The 20157-nt window shown below is 34.7% G+C and overlaps 2 protein-coding genes across 5 annotated transcripts in view; one reads left to right on the top strand and one right to left on the bottom strand.

Moving 5' to 3' along the window:
• The window catches only part of LOC127875321 (fermitin family homolog 2-like), a 73422-nt gene extending 63631 nt beyond the window's left edge, over nucleotides 1-9791 (top strand). Inside the window, exons 8-13 of the mRNA XM_052420305.1 lie at nucleotides 2111-2406; nucleotides 2972-3096; nucleotides 3556-3662; nucleotides 4422-4643; nucleotides 6493-6639; nucleotides 6916-9791. Coding sequence (XP_052276265.1) covers nucleotides 2111-2406; nucleotides 2972-3096; nucleotides 3556-3662; nucleotides 4422-4643; nucleotides 6493-6639; nucleotides 6916-7206 — 1188 coding nt within the window. The 3' untranslated portion in view covers nucleotides 7207-9791. The remainder of the gene's footprint in view (nucleotides 1-2110; nucleotides 2407-2971; nucleotides 3097-3555; nucleotides 3663-4421; nucleotides 4644-6492; nucleotides 6640-6915) is intronic.
• A 5708-nt stretch (nucleotides 9792-15499) lies between these two features.
• The window catches only part of LOC127875318 (2-oxoadipate dehydrogenase complex component E1-like), a 39305-nt gene continuing 34647 nt past the window's right edge, over nucleotides 15500-20157 (bottom strand). For all 4 annotated transcript variants that reach the window (XM_052420294.1, XM_052420295.1, XM_052420296.1 and 1 more), the window contains exons 20-22: nucleotides 18730-18793; nucleotides 18423-18508; nucleotides 15500-16663 (exon numbers count right to left, since the gene is read on the bottom strand). In XM_052420294.1, the coding sequence (XP_052276254.1) occupies nucleotides 16562-16663; nucleotides 18423-18508; nucleotides 18730-18793 (252 nt within the window). In that variant the 3' untranslated portion in view covers nucleotides 15500-16561. The remainder of the gene's footprint in view (nucleotides 16664-18422; nucleotides 18509-18729; nucleotides 18794-20157) is intronic.

Below are 20157 nucleotides of genomic sequence, written 5' to 3'. Positions count from 1 at the left end.
TAACGCATACGCCTAGGATCATGAAACTTCATAGGTAGATTGATCATGACTTGCAGATGACCCCTATTGATTTTGAGGTCACAAGGTCAAAGGTCAAGGTCACGGTGACGCGAAATAGTAAAATGATTTTCGGATGATAACTCAAGAAGGCTTTTGCCAAGGATCATGACACTTCATAGGTACATTGATCGTGACTCGCAGATGACCCCTATTGATTTTCAGGTCACTAGGTCAAAGGTCAAGGTCACAGTGACAAAAATCGTATTCACACAATGGCTGCCACTACAACGGACAGCCCATATGGGGGGCATGCATGTTTTACAAACAGCCCTTGTCGTTATTGTTATACATTTTCTAATTATTTGCAAACACATAGCATTCTTTGTGTTATATTCATTCATTCCATTAAAGCTTTATATATAATTTTTCTAACAGAAACATACTTTCAACAAAACTAGGTTTTACTTCCAATTTGGCATGTTGACAAAAGAAGTGTACTGTTTAATGCTTTCCTAAAAATATATATATTTCAAATATATAATGCTCTGCAGGTTACCATAGAGTCAGGTATTTTTTAGGGTGGAACTATTGACAGTTAATGGCGCTCACAGTCTGTGGTCTGATTAAGAAAAATGCCATTAACATACCTATGAACTGAACCAGTGATACCTATCCGGTTACTTTGCATTATTAATTCAAAACACACTAGGTGTCAGAAGACATTAGTTTTGGGTTACACCGAACACACTGTGCCACTGTTTTTCAGAAAAACAATTCATTTATTATTGTTTGACTGCACACTTCCAGAATATTAATGGAGGCTCTATTTAACACAATGGTTTGTTATACTAAGCCTTAACTGGAAATTGATATGTTGAACATTTAACTGTGAGAAGAGTTTCACAATACATGTAAATAATGCAGTTTTAATCAGGGAAACAGCTTTGCAAAACCCTGAAGCATGATGGATAATGTACAATATTTCTGTGAAGTTTATGATTAGTTTGTATCGATTACATGTCTGGCACGCTGTTATTTCCCAGGAGTCTGCTGGATGTGCAATTTTCTGGTAATATCTGCATAATTCTGTGTCATTTGTGCAGTTTATTACTAATTTGCATGCTGGGAAATTTGTAGTCTGCTAAAATGTTCTCTGCTGAATTTCTAAAATTAGCATTTTCTTCTTTTTTTTCAAAGAATACTATCAAAATAGCAAACAGTTTTGATCCTGATGAGACGCCACGTTCTGTGGCGTCTCATCTGGATCCAAACTGTTTGCAAAGGTTTTCAAAATTCGGTTCCAGCACTGAAAGAGTTAACGATCAGAACAGCAGTGGTTAAATCCCTAATAAATTATGTTCCAATAAGAGCAACATGGTACTAAATCATAAATATTTCAAACATTTCAGTCAAGTTTTCTTGATCATCTTTCTGCTTTATAAGGCAGCAATTGCAAGGTAAACTTAAAATCAGATGCAGGTTTATAAAGCTGAGCTTTGGCAGTCACGGTTGTTACATGCTTTGAAGTAATGGAAGCAGCAAGTGTACAATGAAATAAATGTTATCTAAGGGAGCTAACTTCTCTACATTACAGTATGGAGACAAGAGGAGTATCTATGTAAATATCCATGAAAATATTACAAAATACACTTCAGACATTAAAAGTGCTGGGTATTACATTACTAGTTATAGAACATTGATGTGGGAGTACTGGTCAACATTCTAAATGAACCTCATTTTGGAAACAGGGCTTAATGCATGTGCTTAAAGTGTTGTCCCAGATAAGCAGGTGCAATCAGGGACAACACATACTGCTTTTAAGGTATTTTTTTCATGTAAAAGAAGTCTCTTCTTTGTAAAAAATCCATTCAAGGGGAAATAGTGTTGTTCCTGATTAATCTGGGATGTCACTTTTCACAAATGCATTTAACTGTGCTTTACCAAAAGGAGGCTCATTTATTTGTAGGTTACTTTGATAAATTAAATATGGTCTCTTTCATTGCCCCAAAAGATGAAACAACATGACATTGTGATGGTTTCTCAAATGGGTCTTAGTCAGTGTTAAGCCTTTTAAACCAAATGTATTGACCTGTTTTTATGTTATTTCTAGTATGATGCAGTGCGCATCAACCAGCTCTACGAGCAGTCTAAATGGGCAATCATCTCCGAGGAGATCGACTGCACAGAAGAGGAAGCCATGATGTTTGGGGCGCTTCAAGTCCAGATCCAGCTGATGTCTGGTTTTTCCGGTAACGACACGATCGACTCAACAATGCCGGACGAAGGTCGTGATGACATTGATGCTGCGCTTAGCAACCTGCAGGAGTCGCTGGAGGGCAGCTCGATATCCTCGCCTAGTGATATCACACATGTGCCAGTGCTGTCTGACTACGTCAAGTTTTTAAAGTAGGTTACAGGTTTGAAAAAAAAATCTTAAATTTTATGAACCACAATGAATACATCAATTATTAAAACAAACTGTTTATGTTGGATAAAAGTGGTTTTAAATCACTATGAAATATAAAACATGCGCTTGTAAATTTAAATATTCCATGTGTTGTGCTATATAAAATTACCAGTAATTGTATCCTTTTTTTGGAATTTTGCATAACTTTTGTTGTCATGGCAACATACTAAGGAAAAACACACTATAACCTTTTCAATTCTTTTTAAAACACACAACAATAATATATAAAAAGACTTAAAGGTCTTTTATATAATTAACACATGATTATTTATAGAACAGCTCTTATGCATTGAAACTGTGAATGAATATTGAATCAAAATTGAGCAGTAAAATGCCATAGATATTATGTCAACATATATAACTTCCAAGTGATCATTCCTGTAACTTTCTTAAGTTTGTAAAACAAGATTTCACAGTGTTATTGAGGACTTTATTGTATAATAACATTTTTAGTCCTTGGCATCTACTTATGGTATCCCTTTATGCTATGCTGCTCATGTTTAGACCAAAGAAGTTCACATTGAAGAGTTACAAGCGTTACTGGTGCACATTTCGAGACACGCACGTTGCCTTCTACAAGTCTCAGGAGGAAGCGACCGGGGCTCCAATCAACCGAGTAAACTTCAAGGGTAGGTCATAGCTCATCAACGCTTCCACAAATGTTAATTATGTTTACCTTTAAATGACATCCGCACAGGCTTCTCAGGAACAACACTTGCCACTTTAATGGATTTTGCGTGTGTCTCTTCGTAGCAAAAATCAAGTATCCAGGGAAGTGTTGTCCATGATTAGCCTGTGCTGATTAAAAAGTATCATTCACAGAGTATATTTCAAGCTTTCGATGGACAATCATGATTTTTGGTGATGTCTGTACAGACTTTGCATAACATTTTCAGCCTTTGCACTACTTTACTGCAGTTTAACCTTTTTTCTTGTGTCTGTATACACTGTGATGGCCACCAAAGTCAATCTGTAGCATGGGATGTATGGGATCAAATTCTACATCCGCCTAGCATTTTTACTTGATCACCTGTTTGACACACATACTTATACACTGTAGTGTAACCTGTTTTCTTGTGTGTACATAGGCTGTGAGGCCCACCCCGATGTCAATCTCCAGCACGAGAAGTACGGAATCAGACTGTACATCCCCGCTGCTGATGGAATGGAGGAAATCTGGCTGAGATTTGATACTGTAAGTAGTATCGCCTGGAAATTTAAACAATTTTTTGGAACCCTGCACTCAAAAAAATCAACAAGAATGGTGCATTGTGCAACATACTCTTTTGGCAGGAGGCAACTATAAATAACACAGGGGCCAGTAAAAAAATAAAAAAAATAGTATATGTAAGAAAAAGGAATTTTCTTACATTACTATTTTTTTTATTTTATTTTTTTACTGGCCCATGTGATAAATAATGCTTTCTATGAGGTTGATAAAGTATAATTGTTTAAACCATGGAACACTGTTGCTTAAGAAGGACAAATATCTACTCGGAATTAATGGGTATACCAGAATATTAAGATAATTTTTTGTCTATTTCAACAAGCATTTAAGGTATGAATTAAAAAAAAATGCTGATTAAGGCTATGGTTGAAACTTTTGTAGCATTTACATAGTTGTAATGAACATAACTAACCATTGAGAGGTATGTTTTGTAAGATGAATTGAATTGAGTCTCACTCTGGGAAAATGGGGTTTAATGCACATGCATACTGTCATCCAACCCAGATTAGCTTGCGCAGTTCACACAGGCTGATTAGGGATGACACTATCTGCTTTCATGGTATTTTCCATTTTAAGGAATTCTCTCCTGCATAAAAATCCAGTCTAGGCAGAAAGTGTCATCCTGATTAGCCTGTACAGGGATGACACTTTACGCACATGCATTAAGCCCAGTTTTCCCAGAAAGGGGCTTGAGAATTGTTTCAATCCAACCCTTCTTGCCTTCAGGAGGACCAGTACTGCAAGTGGATGGCGGCTAGCAAGCTGGCATCGAAGGGTAAGACAATGGCTGACAGCTCGTTTGAGTCAGAGGTGCAATCCCTCCAGAAGCTTCTTAGTATGCAGAAGACAACCAGCAGTCCGCTCAAGGTTCTCACGCCGAACCAGCTGAATATCAACCCTGAAGATTTCGTTTCGCAACGACATTTCAAGAAGGTCAAGTCAAAGCAGGTCAGTCTTGAAAGACTTGTTTTAGTGTTTTGTGGTGTCACTGTTTTGTATAAGAAAGAATTTAATCTGATCACATAGTAAATTGGCGTGTATTGGTTATTGTCCCCTACCGGTTTCACCGGAGGGGACTTATGGTTTGCGCTCTGTACGTCTGTCTGTGAGTCTGTCTGAGAGTCTGTCTGTCACACTTTTCTGGATCCTGCGATAACTTAAAAAGTTCTTAATATTTTTTCATGAAACTTGCAACATGGATAGATGGCAATATGGACATTATGTACGTCATTTCATTTTGTTCCTACGTCAAAAATAGTGGTTGCTATGGCATGCTTGACAATAGCCTTGTTTTTAGCTCACCTGTCACGAAGTGACATGGTGAGCTTATGTGACCATGTGATGTCCGGTGTCCATTGTGCGTGCGTGTATGCGTGCGACACTCAACAATTTGTTTGTGTAGACAATAGATTTCACAGTTTTTATCCAATCTGTATGAAATTTGGTCAGAATGTTTATCTTGATGAAATCTGGGTTGGGATTGATTTGGGTCATCTGGGGTCAAAAACTAGGTCACTAGGTCAAATAATAGAAAAACCTTGTGTAAACAATGGAGGTCACAGTTTTCATCCAATCTTTATGAAATTTGGTCAGAATGTTTGTCTTGATGAAATCTGGGTTGGGATTGTATTTGGGTCATCTGGGGTCAAAAACTAGGTCACAAGGTCAAATAATAGAAAAACCTTGTGTAGACAATAGAGGTCACAGTTTTCACCCAATCTTTATAAAATTTGATCAGAAGGTTTATCTTGATGAAATCTGGGTTGGGGTTGTATTTGGGTCACCTGGGGTCAAAAACTAGGTCACTCAAATATTAGAAAACCTTGTGTAGACAATAGAGGTCACAGTTTTCATCCTATCTTTATGAAATTTGGTCAGAATGTTTATCTTTATAAAATCTGGATTGGGATTGTATTTGGGTCATCTGGGGTCAGAAACTAGGTCACAAGGTCAAATCATAGAAAACCCTTGTGTAGACAATAGAGGTCACAGTTTTCATCAGATCTTTATTAAATATTGTCAGAATGTTTGTTTTGTTAAAATCTGAGTTGGAATTGAATTCGGGTCATCTAGGGTCAAAAACTAGGTCACTAGGTCAAATTAAAAAACAACTTTTGTAGACAGTAGAGGTCACAGTTTTCATCCATACTTAATTAAATTTGGCCAGAATGTTAATCTTGATGAAATCTGGGTTGGGATTGTATTTGGGTCATCTGTGGTCAAAACCTAGGTCACTAGGTAAAATCATAGAAAAACCTTGTGTAGACAATAGAGGTCATAGTTTTCATCCGATCTTCATGAAGTATGGTCAGAATGTTTATCTTGATAATATCTGATTTTGGATTGTATATGGGTCATCTGGGGTCAAAAATTAGGTCACCGGGCCAATTCTAGTGAAACCTTGTGTAGATGAAAGAGGTCACAGTTTTCATCACGTCTTAATGACATTTTGTCAGAATGTATAAATTAATGAAATCTTTCTTGGGATTGTTGATGGGTCTGATAGAATTTAAGTTGATGTAGCAAGGTTAGTCAGGTGAGCGATTCAGGGCCATCATGGCCCTCTTGTTACTTAATTTGTTTATTCTGTATTGTTCATAAAGTTCATACTTGATGTGGGAATATTTTTTATATATTTTTTTAAGTTTTGATAGGAGAAACTAAGTAAGTTTAGTGAAAAGATAAACATTTATTGAGAAATTGGTGACAATCTTAGTACAAGCAATGGTGTATTTTAACTAAAATTTTGGTCAATAGCTGCCTGATGATAAATGCTATTAATCGGTCACTCTTACAGATATACCAGCGTATCATGGAGGCCCATGCCAATGTCAAGGACATGAGTCTTACAGATGCAAAGTTGGCGTACATAAGAGCCTGGCAGGCATTACCAGAGTTTGGCGTCTCCTACTTCATCATTAAGATGCATAACAGCAAGAAAGAGGTAAATAAAATTGTGTCTATTGGAAAATATACAATGATGATGTTAATTGCTCAACAATCTATTGAGTGCAACTTATTTTGAGTCAAACATGTCTGAAATTTTCTGCTCTTATAATTGAAAATCCAGTCTAGGCAGAAAGTGTTCCCCTGATTAGCCTGTTCAGACTGCGTAGGCTAATCAGGGTAGACACTTGACACACAGCCGTTAAGCCCCATTTTCACAGTGCAAGGCTCGTATACTTTTGATATGTACTTTACATATACATCTTGTTCACAGGAGCTGCTTGGCATCCACCCCAACAAGGTGATCCGAATGGATGTGAACTCAGGGGACTCGTTGAAGACGTGGCGCTACGATAGCCTGCGCAGCTGGCACGTCAACTGGGAGGTGCGTGAGGTTATCCTTGACTTTGAGGAAGGCAAGGTGCAGTTCTCGTCTCTCAGCGCGGACTGCAAGGTCGTGCACGAGTTCATCGGGGGTTACATCTTCTTGTCGATGCGCTCCCAGGACAAGAGCCAGACGCTGGATGTCGAACAGTTTCACAAGTTGACTGGCGGGCGAACGTGAAGCGGTGTTTTAAGTGAATTTTAAGTGACTGTTTTGACTGGGTCACAGTCAGTGACTGTGGATAATAGCAATATGAGGGTTGAATGCAAAACTAGTGTAAGAGTTGAACTTCTGTAATGCCAGATACACTACTTTTGTAGTCAACCCTTGCATGTATCATATGAAATGATGGGAGTTGATAATCAAGCATTTAGTGCCTATACGATACATAACTGTGTTATCACTGCTGTATGCTATCTTGTTGTTGTCAACCACTTGCCTGTCAATCTGCGAGTTCTATCATGCTAGAAAGTACAAACAAGCGTATAAAGTTTAAAAAATTTAAAGTCATTCATTGAATGACGTGTAAGCAACCATCCCGGTGGTAATGGATGAATAGCAGGCCAGGTAAAAGATGCCTTAAGAAAATTACAACTGATGTACTAATTTTATATCATGAACAATCTTATGTTTAAGAGTATTTTCAACTTGATAGTCCTTCCATTCATTAGTAAAATGGTGGATTTCGGTTTCAAGAAATGTATGTCGCTGTACTGTGATTGTAATAAATATTGCTGTAATTTTGTTAATATTTTATCTTAATCACTCTGTATATTAAACAAGAAGATCACCTAGAGTAAGTGTGTGGTTAAAAGCTTTCCTACTTAGAAGCAAAGTGCAAATGGCTATGTGCAAACAGCATAAAACCAGAACAGCCTGTGAGTAACTTGCAGTCTGTTCAGGTTTTATGCTGTTTGCTGCTCATCAGTATCTAAGGTTTGGAGATGAAGCCTTAAAAACTTATATCCAGTAAGAAAGGTCTTAAAGTAAATATAACTTTCAAAGGGACTAGAAATGGGTCAAAATATGTATCTAAGTGGGAAAGGGTTTAAACCATTATGCCAAGAAATTTACCTCAGATTCAGGACTGATGTGGTGATAGTCCTTGTAGAAGAAGGGAAATTATTATCATTTCTAGAATAATCATTAACTCTTTCACTGCTGGAACCGAATTTTAAAGGCCTTTGCAAACAGTTTGAATCCAGATGAGACGCCACAGAACGTGGCGTCTCATCAGGATCCAAACTGTTTGCTATTCTGATAGTATTCTTTGGAAAAAAAAAATCGAAGAAAATGCTAATTTTAGAAATTCTGCAGACGACATTTTAGCAGACGACAAATTTCCCAGAAGGCAAAGGGTTAAAATAATGAACATTTTATGTTGCAGAAAATCTCTAACTACTATCACTGATAACAAGAATGATTATAATTTAGTAACACCAGGTTGCAATGGTGGTGAAATTTCAAATTGTGACCATTTCGAAGGTCAGTACAAATATGTTGTTATTATCATTTCTGTGTGTTTTTGACTTTGTAATATGGATGGTACGCTTAATGCAAGGATTAAAGGATTTTCAAGTTTTTCTCGTCTTTGCTTGCATTTGTTGTTTTATGGGAATCTGTAAGTATCCAACACTGACTGCATTAACATATTTATGGTGCCATTTATTATGTTCAAAATTTGGTTTATCAAGCGGCAAGTTTTTAAGCTTTATTTGCACACAATGGTTTTAAACATTTTTCTTCCATATGTATTTGTTCAATTTTATAATTTATTTTGTTGTATATTATTAACCTGCCCTATGTTATGCATATATACATTGTATACAACTTGAGTAAGAATCCTTTCAATTAAATATTATACATTTTGATTTTATTAATACATGATTTTCTCCAGCATGATAAGTACAGGTACCAAAAATTTGTGAAGGTACAGCAGGCCTTTAAAAAGGTACAGTCTAAATAATGTTAGCTGGTGTTTTTTTTTTTTATTTGTGTTTAGATTGCATAACGAACATGAGCAGCGCTGGTATCACATTTTGAAGGAGGTGGTGCTTTTTGCAGTTTATTTATTTTTACTTGTTATGAAGTGCCTACTTTGGTGTTAAACCAGATGTCTTTGTTGTTGTACTTTTACATAAACTTAGTCTATATTTCAGTTGATTTTGTATTTTATGTTTCTATAGAGTACCCTTGTTTATCAGATGTTGTATTTTTTTGCAGCCAAGCTTTCAAAGTACAAAAAATGTAAAAATTAAACACATTCATATTGTTGTGTACTCTTTAAATATTTTCACAAACAGAGATAAACATCTGTTCACACTCTGAATAGCGTTGCATATCGACATTTGTCATTTTTCTACTTATTTATTTTATTATAATGAAAATAAACTTAAGTCTATTGTATTGTAAACAAAATTATTGTTTTTACGAAAGAGTCTATTTCTTCAAGCACTTAGTAAGCCTCAGTACAGTCTATATTATTGTTGTTGTTGACCATTTGACGGGCCTCGTTTTCATGCCAAGAGCCAAATATTGTGGAATATAAATATTGTATGCATGTAAATACTGCTTCACACCGTTATGTTGTTGGAAAAAGAACTTGGCATCTGTGTGTGTAACCCAATGTAAGAGATTATTGTATATTCCTCATACCCTATCGCTACAGCTACATTATCAGTCATGTATTGTATTTATAGATCTCATACTGTTAAATCATGTATCATATACTATTGCAAAATAAACAACAAATACTGCTAAGAAAAGGGTTTTTAGTGAATTATTTTTAACAGTCGTCCTGGTTAATCAAGTTCTATTAAAAGACCATAAACCCTCAAAATCAACAAATATTTCGTACATTTCTAAAAATAAAGTTAACACAAAAAAATCAGGTTTCCTTTTAGCTAACAATAGCCAAAATAGTGCTAGATGCTATAAGGAATACTGATGTTTTATGGGTTAACTTTTTTTTACAAAATATTTTGCGAAATGTTTGTATACTTTGAGTATTTTTGTTACTTTAATGTGGTGTTGGTGATCTGTCCATGCATTTTATCTTTTACTTCAAATATCATAGTCAGAAAATAACGTATGTAACAACTAGCAATTTAAAAGGTATCAATTCTAATGGATGTAAAGCACGTTAAATTTCCGCTTTTATGGAATTTTTAATTTGAAGGAAGACTCCTCTAAACAAAAAACCAGTTTATGTCTTGATGGAATGTGCTGTCCCTGATAAGCCTGCACAGAACGCACAGGCTAATCTGGTTTAAAACTTGACGCACATGCATTTAGGCTACTATTCCATCTCTCCGTATCCGCATCCGCAAAAAAATATAACAAGTTGAAATGCACTGCGCTTATTCCATTCATTCGCATATCGGCACGCGCACTAGGCGTCCGCTAAAGAACGCTCAAGTGAGCATTCTAATGCGGATGCGGACAAGATACGGACGGCATTTAGCACGATGAGGGAAGCTGTCATCTAAAAAATCAACTGAAAAACTAATCGAATTCGTGTAAAATTACCCGGAATTATACAACCAACACAGTTCTGCATATCGGGACTCTGATTTTAATTCAAATGTTTGGAAAAGCATAGCCAAGGCACTAGAAGAAGATGTTTCAGGTATTTACCATTTGTATTCCTATACAGGCAGAATGATGATTTGTACCTTATATCTACATAAATTAACGCTTGTCCTTCATAATAAGTATCTCGATTATAATTTTCAGTTTTATCCATATATTTTTTTCCCCATAAACAGAAAGATGCGTTTGACGTATGCGGATAAATGGAATATAGCGTCCGTATTATGATTTTGTGGATACGGATGCAGATAGATGGAATACTAGCCTTAGCCCCATTTACCCAGAGCGCGGCTCAATTATACTTGAAACTTATAGGTGCAACTAGAATATTTACTGTTGACACATATTTACTCCAGGGGCATCGCACGCTTTCAAGTGCATGATACTGTAACATACCCACATCTGATTCTCGTTCTGGGAAAACTGGTCTCAATGCATGTGCGCTAAGTGTTGTCCCAGACTTACCTGTGCAGACTAGCCTCTGCTTTTACTGAATTTCCATCAACAATTAAAAATACATTTAAAGCAAACAGTTTTGTCTCTGATTAGCTGGTGCAGACTGCACAGGCTAATCTTCGACAAAACCCAAGCACATAAATTACGCCTAGTGTTCCCAGAATGCATCTCATTTTACAAGCCATGTATGACCTTGGCCTATGGCTAGGCACAAAGGTTTTGCATGTGATTTGTTTTTTTCACATGCTGATCATTTGAAATGAGTTAAAAGATACAGTCCAGACAAGGTTTAAGTACAATGGCATTTATTAATGTGACCCCCCATTTGTAATTAAATTACAAAGTTTTTAATGACAAACATAGCGAGTTTCATTAAATTTGATGTATTCTTTAATCATGTTAGAATGACAACACATGTTTATGGTTTTTAAAAAACACACGAACATGTACACAAGCAAATAACATGTGCAAAAAAATCTGTCTCAATCAAAATATCAAGACAGAACAAAAATAATCCTTTCTCCACAAATGCATTCTCATCATTTCAAACTCCATTAATGCATACTCATCAAACATTTTTATATGCCCTGAAAAAGCTGGCAGTATTTTTGCCATATACAACATGAAAACACCTCTATCTTAAAAAACCATGTTTTAGTAGTACCGGTATAAAGCGTGCATATCAACAATTGACTATGCATGAAATGTTTTAGTAGTTTAATATTTTTGATAAAAGAAGACATATCTTCCAAAAAAACTAAACCGTTAAACAACTCCAGATCCTAGTTATGTAAAATAAATTCTTGATACTTAAAAATGAATGCATTTCAGGAATGCTTTGAAATCACCATCAGTTTATATGAAATTTTAGTACATTTTGTATGTATTAATACTGCCTTATCAACCTTACATCGTCACATAAATGATGAAAAAATGTAGATGAAAAATCACAATCTTAATGTATTCTGTTTAAAAGAAATACAAATATATCACAGCACTTTAGGCCACGACTTTTATATTTCTTGGTTTACAAAACCGCCGACCCTAATTTTTGGAAAATGGGAAAAAAAATAAAATCGGAAAATCGTCTTTTTTTAAATATTTTATTCCCGACCGCACTTCAAAATGAGCGAAATGAGAAAAAAAAACGATCCAGTTTGAGTACGGTTGCGAATAAAATCAAGTAAGTACAATCAACGATTGGTTCACATATATTGCAAAGATCGGGATATTTTTCAATGTGACACATTATGTACCAGTCCTTTTATGGGCACTTCTCAAAATTTATTTCGGGTAAAAATTACAGACAATAAGAAAATCAGCGTCAGTCAAATGTCGACCCCATCAAAATTTATTTCCGTGTCTGTGACGCAACTATATTGTTTAACATGTTAATTATATTAAACAAACCCGATAGTATTTGATAATAAGTATAAATAATCCAATAAAACACTGCCATTATTTACGATATATGTGTTTAGGAAATTTGTAAACACGTCCGCCATAGTTTATAGGAACTGTACAGAAAGTTTGGAAATCGGAACAAATCGGTATATCTCGGAAAATCATTGATAAATGTATTTGTCGTTTCAATGCTTAGGGCCGAGTAATTTCGGCAAATCGGAACTCAACTTGTGTAAAACACTAGCTCAATTAACCTTTAAACTCCGCCTCCGTTCTCTGCAAAAGATTCGAAGGCGGAGCTATGCACGTGCTTTTATTAAATTGGAGGATTGCAATTGACCAGTCGCCAAATTATCGATCGCTCCGCCCACATAGTCACGTGGTCTAGTGATTAGAAAACTCCGACAAGCAGATCGCAATTATAGCGGATTACGTGAGGGAAATTCTATATTTGTAATGATGTATTATGCTCTTTTCTATAATATAAATTATTAAAGCCGCACACTAAACTAAACTGCTTTGTAAAACGTTAATACAATCATAAAAACTTTAGAGAGAAATGGCGTTATCAAATTAAATGAGTTAACGGCAGACTGACTATCAGAAACGTTTCTTATACATATTATATAGGGAGTTGATGAAAAATCCGTTGTAAAAATGAGCATTTATTTCATATTGATTTTTAACTTGCATTCAACCGTCTGACAGTGAACCCGGTGGCTATTCATATATAATTTTGAAAATATTTTTATTAAATGCAAATGACATATCCATATCATGATGGGTTTTTGTTAATTAAATTTTTTTAGATCTTTGTTTTATTGTGTTATTTTTAAAAAGACACCGATTTTTTTTATTTAGATATAAATTAAATTTTGATTGTAACCATAATTTAATACAGGCCTAATTTCGTGGTTTCATTAACATATAGTCTAATATGCATTTTATTTCATTTATGTTTAATGCGAACCTGTTACATTTCACTATCAAAAAATGAAGTGTTGGTATAACGGTGCTGTTCACGAACATTCGAACTGAATACATTTAGCATATTATGCATTTGCTTATTTATAACAAGATGGCCCTTATATGTTAATTGCAATTTTCACATTTCTCCCCGTATCAATATATGTTGTATTAGAAATGTTGTTGTTGTATTATAAGCCGTACATTTTACACTTGAAGTCGCTTTAAGCTGGCTAAGCCGCGTTGAAATCACCTTTTTGTTGTTTCTACTTTAGTTAAAACAATATTTAAGTAAACAATTTATGATGATTGTCCTTGTTTATGCTCCACAGAAAATAAATATATAATTGGAAATCATTTAAGTAATTAAATAGTTTTCTTTTCTTGTGTACTATACCTAACAATGCCTTAATGTTCCTTCATTCCGAGATCCACGCAACATACTGTTATTTATTAATCATCGACAATTACGCTGTGATTAATAAGCACGTGTGGCAATTATTATGTTGCCCAAACTGCTTAATAATATTGTGCATCAGACGGTATAACACGTTTTATAGAACACACACCTGGTGTGGTCAAACTATTTACTGTGTTTGTTTTCTCATTACTCGTTCGTATGTTCAAGAAATAAAGATAAAATAATAACCTTTTATAAAGTATGTATAGCACCTACAATTTTGAATAATGATCGAACAGTAATGATCATGCATTTGATATAAAATCTGTGTAAACTCTTAAAAATTACGTCCATTCCATATGTAAAACACGCTTTGTTTGTCGGACAAAATGGCGGCCAGATAAGCGTTGCTGAGGGTTGTGTGAAAAATCGATATCTGATTGGCTGATCGACAAAATGTGGGCGGAGTTGGCGACTGGTCAATTGAGAAACAAACACACGATTGGTTCGGCATGTTGATTGCTAGACAAAGGAAGCCAATTTTTTCGGCGCGAAATTTGTCGCTTTATTGCTTCCGACAGAAAGCGGCTTTCCTTTGATGACGTCAAACTGTCAATTCACACAGACTGCACATTTTCGGAAAACTTTAACTGACTCCTTGTTTACAATTCCAGTAAAAAAAACACTTCCTAACATTAAACTTTGGATTAAATTATCAAAATAAAGCAAAAGCGAAGTTGACAAATATGATTTAATTAATTCGCGTCAGTTCAAATAAGACGTTTTGCGTTGTAAATCAACGAGTTTTCATGACAACAACAACTTTGACAAACATTACCGCGACGACGCATGGATCGATCTACCTCGATTTTTTTTTTCATGTACGATCTCATAAGTCGAGTAAGAGCAAACACATACCGGGTAATTTGTGTATGGGTAGTTTATCTTATATAAGATTTATGCAACGGGCATCGCATTGCGTAATGGTGCGCATCCAATTATGGAAATGAAGCGCAGTTTTTCGTTTTAATGGGAGAAGAACGCATGTCATGTAATGGAGTGTTTAAAATTGCCTGATGTTACATAAGGTGCTGTTAGGACTCATTTCATTTGAAGATATAGATGTGTTTCATTGCATAATTTGATTTTTTGTCTCTGTGTTAAGGTTATAAAAGATATGTTGTCTTTGTTCTGATGTTATTAGCATTAACTTTTTTTTCCGTTTTTTTTTTTTTTTTTTTTTCGACCGCCCGATGGACCATTTTCAAAATAATTTTTGTAAACCAATAAAAAAAAAAGTCGTGGCCTTAAGCTATAAATTGACCAAACAGAAAGAAACAACTATTTTCTTATTTCTGATTAAGTTGCCGTTAAACTTTTTGGCAAAAAATATTTAATATCAAATTTATTTATTATTATTACCACAACACACAATTTTTAATCAGGATATACTTATTATATTTGTCTTCACAACTATTTTATATCGTGAAAACATAATTTATGAAAACTGGAAAATTTGGAAAACTTGAAAAAAAATAAATACAAATGAGCAATTGATGAACTATCTAATTAATATATATATATATATATATATATATATATATATATATATATAAATATAAATATATATATATATATATATATATATATATATATATATATATATATAATCAGCATAGATTATCTATATATATCAAATCGTTCATCACAAGTAAACCTTCAGTTGCAAAAAAATACTGATTAAAAAAAGTACACCACATGTCTTCCAACATTTAGGTCAACAACACACAGAACTAAAATAAAGATGATGTTTTTTTTGTCCAATTTTGGGCAGACATGAGGCCCTGTTCCCTTTCTCAGAAAGGGCATATTTTTCCAAAATTGAAAATCTCCAAAGCAAACACTTTGTTTAATAACTAAGTTGAGCCTTAGTGAATATAATTTTGAAAACACTTCAATTATTTTCAAGAATTTTATAGCAAAAATAACAAACAAAAAACTATACCTAAATGTTAGTCAAAACAACAACAAATTTCTTAAATCAAAAGACCTCAGCCACATCCCAAAAAACACACTTCAAACCCTGTTTAAAAACAACCCTGTACATGTGAGACATAAACTGTATTTTAACAAACATAAATCACACATATAAAGAATTCAATGTCATTAAGTATGTTCAACAATATGGAAAGACAAATCACACATATACAGATCTAACATCATGTTTAAAATTTGAGCCAATTCTAGAAAAATTGGGCTTAAGGCATGTGCATTAAGTGTCGCCCCAGATTAGCCTGCGCAGTCCGCATAGGCTTATCAGAGATAACACTTTTCACTTTTATAAAATTCTTAGTTTAACCCTTTGCATGCTGGGAAATTTGTCTTCTGCAAAAATGTTGTCTGCTGAATTTCTAAAATTAGCATTTGTTTGATTTTTTTTCGAAGAATACTATCAGAATAGCAAACAGTTTGGATCCTGATGAGACGCCACGTTCTGTGGCGTCTCATCTGGATCCAAACTGTTTGCAAAGGCCTTCAAAATTTGGTTCCAGCACTGGAAGAGTTAAAGAAAGTTTTCCTGAACAAAAATCCAGTTTATGCAAAAAGTGTTGTCCCTGATTAGCCTGTGCAGACAACACTTAACGCACATGTATTAAGCCCAGATCTGCCACAAGGCTCGTTTATACTGATCCCAATGTTGTTCAACGAATACCAATCTCACTGGTAGAGGTCCGTCACAAGTTTCTCAGCCTCGACCTTGTGGATACTTCCTATACCGACTGCTGGAAGTCCTAACACATCACGACCCACATACTTCAGCTGCAAATAGTGAAAAACATAACAGCACTAGGGCCATCCAAAAACATGAGGGCCAAAATTGCTTAGGCAATCACCTGAGACCCTAACAAATTAAATTTCAGATAGTGTTCACAAGGTTCCACAATAGACTTAAAAAGAAAACTGTCCCGCACCTAGCTGTCATGTTTTAAACAACCATCAACCAATTTTGACAAGCCCAGATATATATAAAAAATGTTTCGAGTAAGTTTCAGCATGAGTGGGTAGAAAATGTGACTCTTTCAATTTTTAAATGGTTTTACTTTAGCCACATAAACATAACTCCCCCCTCAAATGGTGGTAATTTGTTTCAATAGACAAGAACCATATCTCACTTGTCTGACAAATTATACTAACAAATGTTCATAGAAATTTTAATGAAGATTGTGCAAACAATTATGACTTCTAGAGTGTAGCATTTTCTTTAATTTAACCATGTAACAGTTTTTGACGCCACATGACGCAGTTTAAAACTAATCTGAAATATCATCGAGACAAATGTCCGGACCAAGTTTCATGACGCTTCGGCGATAAATGTGGCCTGAAAAGTGTTCACAGGCATTTTCTTCAGTTTGATCTAGTGACCCAATGCTTGACCCTAGCTGACCCAGTTTCAAACTCTGCCAAAATATCATTGGGACAAACATTTTGATCATTTTTTATGAAGATTGGTGATAAATCTTGCCTCTTAAGCATTCAAAAGCTTTTTCTTTAAGATGACCTTATGATCTCATTGGGGCAAATCTTCTGACCAAGTTTCATAAAAATTGGGCACTAAGTATGACCTCTAAATTTCTTTTTTCAACTAGTGACCTAGTTTTTGACCACATGTGACCCAGTTTTGAAGTCTGTCAATATATAATTGGGACAAAGTCTTTGATGAAGATTGGTCAGCAGAGTGTACACATGACTTTTGTTTAATTTGACCATGAAAAATAGTTTATGAACCTTGTGACCCTGTTTCAAACTCGGCCAAGATATTATTGGAAGAAAATGTTCTGACAAAGTTCCATGAAGATTGGGCTATAAACGTGGACTCAAAGAGTGTTCACAAGTTACTTTTATTTGACCTAGTGACCCATTTTTTTTACCCAATGTAACCAAGTTTCAAAATCAGCTGAGATATTTTTGGACATATGTTCTGACAGAGTTTCATGAATATAAGGAAATTCATGTGGCCTATAAAAAGCAAGCACAAGGTTTCTTTTTTATTTGACCTAGTGACCTAGTTTTTGACCCCTTTATTTATGGCAAGTAACCAAATGAGCCTTGTTATGGGAAAACTGAGCGTCATGAATGTGCCTACAGTGTCATCCCAGATTAGCCTGTGCAGTACACACAGACTGATCAGGGACCACACTTTTCCGCTTCTATGGAATTTTTAGTTCATAGGAAATCTAAACGAAAATCCAGTTAAGACAGAAAGTGGCGTCCCTGATTAGCCTGTGCAGACTGCAACACTCACTAGCAATTTCTCAAAAATGTAAAAATTTAGATTTATCTAACCAACTTAAAACAGTCAACATTTTTCTGTAAATTCAAATGGTCTTGAGATCCAAACGGGTCATTTAACACATGAAAGCTTTAAGAATTTATCTGTCAACAAATATCTGTGATGTTACAAATCAAATCCTGCTTTTACAGAATATGTTAAAATTTGAAAGGGCACAGGTTACCTTTAATTTTTCCTATATTTTGGTACACATGAGGACAATTTTTCTTATATTATAAGACTTCATACCTTGCATCCTACCAAATTCTCGAACCTTGGGGCTACAAAACTCCATGCTCCCATGTTGCGATGCTCCTCTTGGGCCCAAATAAATTCTGTAAGAAATGCATTTGAAAACCTTTAAAGGGACTTGTTCACAGATTTATGCTTTATTTAAATGTGCTATTTAAATAATAGTAAAAAACTATTTAACACAATAACAATAAGAACACTCATGAACTCCTTATTTGATCACTCGAAATCTATGTAAAGAATTGTTTGATTCTTAGTTCTCAAAATCTGCTGAAATCTTAGCTAAGCTATTTGTGAGACAAACCTTTGGCATTTGGGAATTTAGCAAGCTCAGCCTGAAGTTCAGCCGTTGGGAATGGACACAAGCTCTAAAAACAGAATATGAAATTATTGTACATAAGTATTAACTTAAGTATTGACTATAAACAGAAAAGAAATGTTTGTAAAATATATATATATATATACCTTCTTGTTGAGAAATCAAGGGCAACAATTGATGTTGTTGATGATCAAAGTGCCTTGTAGGATGCGGCTGCCTATTGAACTCCATTTTATGATTATTTACATTTTAAGAACATTTGGTAGACTTGTTGAGTTAGTGAGAATATTCATCAAAGAACCATATATTTTTTAATCAAAGAACCAATATCCACAAGTACCTGGTGTGATTGGATGCTATTCGAACGTGCCTAAATTGTATGCTAATAAACATTATCAGAGTGTTTTGTGACAGTAAATATTATTTACATTTTAAGAAGATTTGGTAGACTTGTTGAGTTAGTGAGAATATTCATCAAAGAACCATATATTTTGTTATCAAAGAACCATTATTCACAAGTACCTGGTGTGATTGGATGGTATTCGAACGTGGCTAAATTGTATGCTAATAAACATTATCAGAACGTTTTGTGACAGTAAATGAAAATATGATGGGTAGAAGAACATTTCTCATCACAATGCCCTCCTATTTTGAGAAATTCAAGGGCCTTAACTCCATAGCACCAGGCAAAATGCGACTGGTTATTCAACTTGGTCTCAATTTTATGCTCAAAAACATGTTCACAATGTTTGGTGATGATCCGATGATAAAGATAAAGAAAGTATCTTTAACTCTCAAAGTATCAATCTTTTTCATATTATAGTGCCTTTAATGAAAAATCTTCAAGAAGTGCTGGAAAGTTTATGTTTGTTCCATTTTTAGAAGTTGTATTTTATTTGATGGTTATCCATGACTATTACGACGATCATTCTAATGATTTTCGGTTTCGTTGGTATTCGTTGGAACGTAGTTCATGTTTATTCCAGGGTGATGCTATGATTTTTAATTATGTAGCACACAATTATGTTAGTTTGTTTATGGATTAATAGTAGCTTTATAAAATGTTTTATGTGCAGCTTATTTTTTAATTAAATGTAAAAATATTTTAAGAACAATATGAGCAAGAGTTTCGTTTTTGCATTAAGTTACTTTTTTTAGAACAAGCACATGCGCATAGTGACAAATCTTAGCAACCAATCAGAAGGGCCAATACTATGAGACAATTGTACATGAGACAGCTTACTACAGGGAGCTAAGCCTAGCCAGTATTTTGTCAAAACATTGCCGATTTAAATGCAGTTTTCGTTGTTATGTCCAAGAATACACATTTAACTATTGATTGACATATAACACATGCGTGTTTTTCTATTTTTTCACTTCCAAAATTCGTACGTATTCATTAAATGGGCCGAC

The sequence above is a fragment of the Dreissena polymorpha genome, chromosome 3 (assembly GCF_020536995.1).
Source record: "Dreissena polymorpha isolate Duluth1 chromosome 3, UMN_Dpol_1.0, whole genome shotgun sequence".
NCBI lineage: Eukaryota > Metazoa > Mollusca > Bivalvia > Myida > Dreissenidae > Dreissena > Dreissena polymorpha.
Note: the sequence above shows the minus strand (reverse complement) of the source record. Positions and strands in the feature narration are given on the sequence as shown.